We start from the raw sequence: 9,465 nt of genomic DNA on the forward strand, positions 1-9,465 counted from the left end.
GTTTGAATATTTGTAGCATTTTTATGCATCTCTCCACCTAAGCACCCTCTCGATGTTATGTCGATCGATATTACATATCAGTTCGTAGAAATGAAATAGGGGGGAAAAACCTTCTCCCTTTTGTTGAATCGTTTGCATATATGTCACGTTGCGTTCCGTTGTAAAAAGTTCCAGTTTAACAAAACGGTCTTATAAGACGCAATAATAATTATTTTATTTCGTGCACACAAAATTAGTCAATAATAAGATAAATTGATATAACAATAAGACTGATGTCTCTTAAAAACATTCGGAACATAAAATGGACAGAGTGGAAGTAAAACGCGGCGAATAGAAATATAAAGATGTAAAACAAAGTATAAAACATAATAATTACATCGCTATGTAAAGGAACGAGGAACGTGATTCTCTTTCGCAAAGGTAGTTTCCGCGAGATAATAACTTTTTTTCCGTGGCGCGGTAGATTCGTGGAAACGTGACAACTCGAAAACTCCATGGATAATTTTAATTTTCTACTCAAAATTGTAGAGTAACATAATTCAGTCCTATGGACACTGATCTACCGCACTTGAAAAGAGTGCCCTTTCACTCAAATAAAATGCGATTTCACTCCAACTTATAGAGCGCAATTTTACTCTTTCTTAGAGTGGCGAATCACTCGAAATGCACAGGCTCCAATTTTCACTTTCCGTTAGACTTGCATTTCACTCGATTTTTAGTAATATTTCACTCTTCGACTTTTAGAGAGTATGTAGACAGCTTCACGCGTCGATCAGCAGATACGCCGGATTCTCCACGTACTGCTTCCACAGATTGGAGAACTTTGCCACAGTTACGCCGTCGACGACGCGATGATCCGCGGACCAGCTGACCGACATTATGCTGGCCGGAACTACATTTCCCTTGTCATCGAATCGCGGCAACTTCTGCGCCTTTCCGAATGCACCGATTATCACTTGAGGCGGCAGGATCACCGGCTTCGTGTACGTTCCCCCGACCTAGAAGTCGATTAAGAGATGCGAAGAATACGGCAACAAATAAAAATGAATATTTAGAAAAAGAAGAAAAGAAAAGAAAGTGGCAGGAAAGAAATCAAAGCTTTGGACACGTGATTTTAAAAGTGAAATAAAATTTAACATCGTTAAAGATTGCATTTAGCGAAACCGCGTTGCAGAAAACCGCCACAGACACAATTTATATTAACCCTCCGTGTGTAAACGTCGGTCAACGGCGTCCGAGCCAAAATGATATCTGCTTGTAACTGTAAAACTTACAACCCTGCCAGAAAATATTAAATAAACGATGTTTATCAGAATGACCATAAAATCGTCAACTACAATGTAGACAGACGTTTTGTGATAAAATCTGAATTTTTTCAGATTTTTTTAAATACTTTAAGGTAGGAAAAGATAGCGTCGATCATGAATAACCCACGTTTACACTCCGAGGGTCCCGAAAAAAAGCTTACATACGGAGGGTTAATTTACAATTTATGTCGATCATGATTTTTTTGTCTTTTGATGTGCGCGCACTCACCACGCCTATGTTGGACAACGTAAAGGTCGTGCCGGTTAGATCGGCGAGCGGAATCGACGACTTGCTACCGCACTCCTGAAGTCTGTTGAGTTCCCGCGCGATCGCGTGAACGCTGAGATTCTGCACGTTCTTGATGTTCGGTACCACCAGGCCCTCCGGAGTGTCCATGGCGATGCCGATGTTGTGATTGTCCAGGACCATCAGCGTTTGGCTTTCCTCGTCGAGCCAGGCGTTTAACTTGGGGCACTGTTCTAACGCCAGCGAGGCCGCTTTTACGAAAAACGGCAAAAGAGTCAGAGAGACGCCCCGTTCCCTCAGAGAGTCCTTCACTTCGTTTCGATAGCGCATCACTTGGTTTACGTTGCACTCGTCGCTGTAGACGAAGTGCGGTATGCTCTGCGAGAAATTCGTGGTAAAGATAAAGTTACTTTCTGATGAATGAGTCGTTTGTTTATAAGAATACAAAAAAAATGTTTATTGAAAGATATAGGAATTGTAGGAACAATTGGAAATCGGGATTGTAGAAAATTAAATTTGAAGAATTCAAAATCAGACAGAAAGAAGAGAGAAAGGAAGAATTAAAGCACAGAATATTACAAATAGAATTTAGTGTCGACGAAAGAAAGATTCTAGGATCTCTTAGACTTCACGAAAAGATGTTGCTACTAGGTAACTGTTTTTTCAGCGTCTCGGTGACTCACCAAAGATTTCGTCATAGTTTTCCACATGTGTTTCGAGTATCCTTTAAGGCCGACAGTCTTTCCCGTCACATTCGTGAACGACAGAGCTTCCGTTTTAACTTCTGTTCTAACTTTCGAATCCGCGGAAATTTTCTGTAAATGTGCCAGGATGTCCTCCTTGAGCACTCTTCCTTCCTTGCCAGTCGCTGTTACGTCCTTTAACTTTACATTGTTCTCTTTAGCTATCCTCCTCACCGCCGGGGTTGCCAATACCTTCCCCAAGATGTTGTCCTCTGACTGCCCCATCTGACTGACTTCATCCATTTCCCTCTTCTTATTCTCCCAAATGTAAATCTTTTCGTCTATTTCCGTCTCCTTATTCTTCGAATTGTCAGTCTCTTCGTCTATTTCTCTCTCCTTAGCTTTATCAGTCTCTTGATTCTCGGCACTCCTTACGGTTTCTTCCGCGTCGTCTCTTTCGCTCGTAGATTCGTCTTTCGAATCGTCCTCTATCTCAATATCACACAATGCCGAGCCGACCATCGCGACGTCGTCTACCTTGTAGTGGAGAGTCTTGACGAGACCATCGTAGCGACTCGTGATTGTTACTGCGGCTTTGTCACTCTCCACGTCACAGATCTTGTCGAACTGGTTCACTCGGTCTCCCGGGTTCACGTACCTAAAGGATTTCGCCGAAATTCAGAATGGAGACAAAAATATTTTGGATTATTAAAAAATGCTGAATTAACTCAGACAATTAATTTATTAAAAATTAAAGAGGTTTCTGAAATCAAGATTAAAAAAACTTTTAATATCAAATATAACAGATATCAAAATTAAAAAAGCTTTTTCACAACACCTCCTGAAAGTCCGATTTTCGATGCCTGTAGAGCGAGGCGAAAGGGGCCAATTTCACGCTGGGTTTACTTTCCTGCCTTATAGAGAAGAAAATTGATGACGTAGCGGGCAGAAAGTAAAGTAGCAGGAAAATACATGACAACATAACCTATATACTATTTCATTGTGAAAACTATATTACTTTCAATGAATAAAAAAATGATTACTACTTCAAAAATTACTTGTATTAAAACTATCGATTTGGAATTCTTTTTTCTTAATAAAGTCACTGAATAATAAGATAACTAATTGTACCTATTTACATAATATCTCTAAATAAAATCCCAAATTGTCAATCAAATTTAGTGCAAAAATTGAAATTATTTATATTTTTCTTTTTGAAATTTTATTATCATTCAAATTTTAATTTTGTGATAGGTGAAAGGCTTTCACCCCCCACATCTCCACATCGGAGCTTCGCCCATGGACCCCGTGTTACTATTTTTTTCTTTTTCTATTTAACGATTAACGCACGTACAAGCTATATGAATCAAACACCAATCGCACACACTTTACAGGCATTTAAAAGTCGAACATTTCCATTAAGTTGTTGTGAAAAATATCGTGTGGACCATGGATCGAAGGCTTTTCAGACTCATATGTGATTGCCGCCCTCGCCTTCGGCTCGGACAATAAACTTCACATTCTGAAAAACGTCTGAAAAACGTAGCCTTCTCCTTTTGGTGCACAATATACTACTTAATTGAAATTTGAAAAAGTTCTTGATACCAAATAATTTGTATATCGGAATTAAAGAAAGCTTTTGTAATTTGAATTAGAAACACTTGTGACACCAAATAATTTAGATATCATAAATTGAAGGTTTTTGTTTCCTAAGGGACCACTACTTCGTCCGAATAAACTTGAAATTCAGACTCGAACGATTCCGCGAATTCGGATAAACGTATCTTTTAATGTATACCGTTGTGCATCGTGAAAAGACATTCTTCTACAGATTATATCAAACTTTTCATGTACCATTCCTTCACTGTGACGTCTCGAATTCCCTCGCCGATGTCCGCCAAATTGAAGGGTATCACTCTACCGGAGCGCAACGAGCTTGCAGACAAAAGTCGACGTAGTATCGGGTAGCGCGATCGTTCAGCCTACGCAAACAAAAGTTCCGCCGATAATAAAAATAGTAATAACAATCACGATGTTGGGCGCGACAAGATAAGTAAGATATATAGCGGAACCCAGGGCATAATAAAAACTCTAAGTTTAAACAAGTTTCAAACATATTAAAAATTATAAATAAATGAACTTAGTTTTGCATCAAAATATTCTTTGAAATATTCACTATAAGAAAAACAGAAGTTTTACTGCGAAAGAATAGTTGAAAAGGACGAAATTATTGTTTTATTAAAAGCATGATTTAACTTTATGCTTTTTATATGAGGTTTATACTACGTTTACGCGAGCGTTACTTCTGTAGTAACTTACGATAATTCCTTCGCGTAAACGGGATTTTGTAGTAACTTACGATAATTTACTCCGCGTAAACGAGTTTATCGATAAAATTATTGCCAGTCAGGCCGATTCATACGTTTTAGTTATTATTTCGTACTAGCGAATTACAATTGCATTGAATTTGATACACCTGGCCTAGTAATGGTGCTCCAACCGAATAAAAATTTCGGTGTTTCCATCTTCTATTATTATTTCTCTAATATAAGTTATTGCGATAAATATTACCACATGCCTCAGTGATCGAATTGGTACGACACCTTCACGGAATGAAGGAGGTTCCAGGTTCGAACCCTGGCTGAGGTAATATTTTTCGCAATAAATTTAATAATTTAATTTAAATTATTTTAAAAATGAGATGCTTATATATATAAGTATCAAAGATTATAAACGCTTGATAATTAATCGGGCCAAAATCAATGGTCGAATCGTCACGACGATAAAATTATTGCCAGTCAGGCCGATTCATACGTCTTAGTTATTATTTCATACTCGCGAATTACAATTGCATTGTCTCTGTAAAAAGTTATCGACTATTATGTCTCGTGGTCCCATTATGTCCCAACGATATTTAGCAATCCACAAAAAGAACAATGCAAGTTAGAAGGCCAGGCGAAGAGAGAAAACAAGAAAAGAGATGTCTTGCGAATTGGCAAAATAATGTAAAAGAGAATAAAGATAAAGAATAGAAATAACAATTAAAATATATATAATTAAATTGAGGTGTACTCTTGATTTGTAATCCGATTGGGATAGATCGGGATAAACGGCGTACTATAACTTTGATCGATTCGAAAACAGTACATTTGTTTTATTTGCAGTAAGGTATTTTCTTGCTCCGTTGATTTATTGCTTTACTCGTTTGTACGAGCTGTTCCACCTGTATTACATTATCTCTTTCTTTAATCCTGGGAACAGTCACTTGGAATGGTTTTTACACCCCAACAGCGAGAAAATAAGACTCTCAGTCACAATAGTTTTCTTCACTGACTGAGAATTTATAATTATATATAAAATATGTCTATATATGTTTTCTTTCTCTTGTATAATCTGTTTGTATACACAAAATGATAAGAAGAATTAAAAAATAATTTAAAACATAATTTTCGCATTATTTTTTTGAGGGACTAAGATATATATAGGCTGCATTCTCCGATATTCACTGTCAGTACTGTAAATCTATATTTTACGTCACGTATACTATAGATTTTCAGTACTGAAAGTTGCTGACAGTGAATATCGGAATGCAGCCATAAATGTAATAATCGTATAAAATATAATTATATATAAAATATTACCTATATAATCTCATTGCAATTTTACTTTTTGTAAAAAAATAACACAAAAATTATTGTTCTAATTATTGTTCAATTATTCATCTTATTGTTTTTTTATACATATAAATAAAAATTATAAAGGAAGTAAATATAAACATATTTTAAATATGATTGGATATATATGAAAAATTTTTTCTCGGATTTTGACTTTTAATTAGGTGTAAAAACACCCCAAGTGATTGTGTGTTCACGCAGAAAAAAACTTAGGTAACTGTTCCGGGTTAATGATTCTCGAGTTTCCTCAGTCGAGAAAGGCCGTATAGTTTACTTTCCAATTATCGCCATTGTACAGAGAAAAACGCCGATACAGCAAGTATTTAACTAATATAAATACATAACAAATTTTATTAGTTATTATAGATGATAAAAATATTTATTGAGAAAATTGATTTTATTTGTTAAAATAGAGCAGCAAATTATTTTGTTCTAGTAGTAATAAAGCTCTTCCATTTCGTCATTTTTTACTCTCCAATTTGGCTTTGTTATCATACCGACGTTCTACCAGCGAATTCTTCATTTTCTATTCTCCAATTTAGTTTTGTTATCATACCGACGTTCTACCAGCGAAAATTTTATTGTAACAGCAATACACACTTGCTATGGATACGCCGCGTTTGTTTTAATAAACAAACAAACTGTTTGCGTTAACGAGATATAACATGTTTTCAAACAAATTTACTTAGTAAAAATTTCTTTACACTGCCAACAGAACATATTTCACTGGAATTAATCCTATACCTTCGCGTAATTAAACAACACAATATTGTAAAAAATATCCCAGACTTAGAAATTTACTAAATTCACAAAGTCAAACTTTTTTATCATTTGGATGCTGCACAAATTGTTTCATACTTCAAGAAGAACTTGCTTATCTTTATCTAAAAAATACACAAAATATTATCGATCTTTATTTAATTGTAAATAATATAAATTATCAAAAAGAATCATAAAAATTGATTTTAGGAGGCTCAAATGATTAAAAATCAATATTAGTAAAAATTGAGATATATATAATATTGAGGTATAAAATATACATTCCACGTGAGTAATATAGAGTTAATTATCAAGCATAAAATGTTCAAAATTCAATAAGAATCAATCACGGATAAATTCGTTCAGCCTTTATACGAGCTATTGTTACGTAGCTAATATCGCGGAGATATGTTGTTCATAATCTTATGCAGCACCGAGTTAATTAACTAATAATCTAATAATTACAATTTTTAATTGCAATTAGTAGATTATTATGAGTTATTGTAATAATTTATATATTAGCAAGTTTTGCTAACTGAGTGTATTGCCCAGGGCAGCGGATAAATCGTACTGAAAAACTAATGGTGTAAATATGCGAGACAAAGAAGACAGCATGTAATTGTTGTGATTAATAAAATACCACACTTCCTAAAAGTCCCGATTTCATCACACTGGGTGTACGATACTCAGTGTACTTTCAATTATCAATAACTCTTGACGTGGTGTTCTAGGGTCAAAGACCTTGTCATATCACGTCTTTCGTTAAGATCGTAACGGCGTAACTGTCACTTCGTCAAAATTCGTCAACGACGATTTTGAAGAAAATACGTTAACAGAGTCATTAGGGACCAAAAAATTAAAAAAATCTGGACGTTAAAAAAGTGATTATAGTGTGCAGCCGCATATATAGTAACAATGAATTTTAATGGCAGCTAAAATTCGCTCAGAATTGGTCGAGGCGATTTTATTATCCACCCGGTTTTCTGAAAGGTTCTGTCAACGAAGGACTTTTGCTTTTAAACTTGCTGCAGTTCGAGCAGTTCGAAGATTACTTAGATTACCGATATGCTATTATCTTCTCGTGACAAAGACCGGTCGCCGAATAAAGCCGAAAAATCGTTTGTTTAAAAGGTGACATGACAGCGAGACGCGTTCTTTATTCGTTCTTTATTCTCGCGTCGCTGTTCGCTTCGCGACCACTCGCAGCGTCAATGTCGGTGTCAAAGTTCAACCCGGCATGTGGCCTTGTTGATAGCAGCGATGCGGCACGTGGTGCATTCTAATGAAGCGCTCTCTTTTTGCTGTTCGTTCTCTCTTCTTACAATTAGAGGAAACTAGATTTCCAAATCAAATATTACACTTTGATCGCTTTTCGCTTCTTCCATGCGTGTACTTATTAATAAAATTACATTTCTTCTTTAACATAGGGGCTACGTCTCACAAGATCGAATAGCAATCCTGCATTGTTACAATAAATTCCTTGTAAACTTAATACGCAATAATACTAAATTGTATATTATAACGATTCCGAATGGAAGAAATTGAAAAGAAAAAAGGCTCATTTTTTAACGCATCATAACGCATACATGCACCAAAATCGGCCGCGTAGGCAGCCGACAGAAAAGCAGCCTCTGTTAAAATTTACCGAAGGAAAATGAGTCCCTCTTCACCCAGCAAACCGTCGCGAATGCTTGTACCTACCAGTCGCACAGCCGTCAACATTCGCCAGGAAAGAGCCATCAGCTGGTTGGTCTGAGTCGTTCGGTCGGTTGAGGAGAAATGTAATAAACTCCGGAGTACGACTCGGATCGCGGGAGTTCGGGAATTGTCGTGTTCACCGATACGATACAGGCGGTCGTTATCATACGCGTGTCGTGTCGTAACACGAGCGAGGCCGAAAAAACGTGTTTATTCCCCAGATAGAACATAAACTCAATAATGACGTCATTATGAGTTTCATGTTCTACGTCGGTTGTATTTATATGCACGAAGCGAGGCGCGTTATGCAATTTCGAGTCGACGAAACGGAACATGATCGGCTTACGCACGATCGACATACGTGTGATTGCTGAAGAATCGATCGCGAGCGTTTTAAACGTACTCCGAGGTTTTCTCTTGCGACGATTTTTCTTCAAAGCTCCGATTAACTTAATGAGTGATTAAAATAGCTGTACTATATGTCGTTAAAGATAGAATTATTAGTCTTTTGTTGCTCAACGCGAAAAATTAAATTAAAATCAAGTCATGCAATTAGACATTTTTTTCGCTTTAGACAAAATCTTGCCGGTTAAGTTAATCGCAACTTGATTGTCCTTATAGTGACGAGAACGAAGAAAAAGCGAAGAAAAAAAGCAGAATTTTAGGATTTATACTAATTCGTGTATATATATATATATATATATATATATATATATATATATATATATGTATATAGAAGAATGCTGCAGTAAATTCCTTATAAATTTAGTATCAGCAATACTAAATTGTATATTAATGTAACAATAATTGTATATTAACTTAATAACGAAATTATATTTCTCCAGCTTGATATAAAGGTATGTTTCAAGATCGAGTAGCAATCGCGTGGTTCATAAATGTAAATGTAAAATGTATAAAATTCGCAAACATCATCATTATATAGGCGTGTCCTCGCCTGATGACCGAAAATGTCAACATTTATTTATTCATTGATTCCGTCTGATGCACACATCGATCGCTGTTTTATATTAAGACGATGTTTATTCCGTTTCGAAACGAACTTTTTTCTAAAGTTCTTGAAACGCTTGACGTATATC

General features: G+C 35.9%; 1 protein-coding gene across 1 annotated transcript; it reads right to left on the minus strand.

Moving 5' to 3' along the window:
• Position 1: 1 nt before the first annotated feature.
• Dbct (Dihydrolipoamide branched chain transacylase E2) lies at positions 2-8,530 on the minus strand. The gene is made up of 5 exons (XM_071715297.1): positions 8,372-8,530; positions 4,092-4,219; positions 2,238-2,895; positions 1,537-1,932; positions 2-998 (listed from the first exon to the last, which is right to left on the minus strand). The coding sequence occupies exons 1-5, from the start codon at positions 8,408-8,410 to the stop codon at positions 762-764; spliced, it is 1,458 nt and encodes a 485-aa protein (XP_071571398.1). The 5' UTR covers positions 8,411-8,530; the 3' UTR covers positions 2-761.
• Positions 8,531-9,465: the final 935 nt, after the last annotated feature.

The sequence above is a fragment of the Temnothorax nylanderi genome, unplaced genomic scaffold (genome assembly GCF_030848795.1).
Source record: "Temnothorax nylanderi isolate EJ_2023f unplaced genomic scaffold, tnyl_v1.0 TNYL_tig0158_pilon, whole genome shotgun sequence".
Classification (NCBI taxonomy): Eukaryota; Metazoa; Arthropoda; class Insecta; order Hymenoptera; family Formicidae; genus Temnothorax; species Temnothorax nylanderi.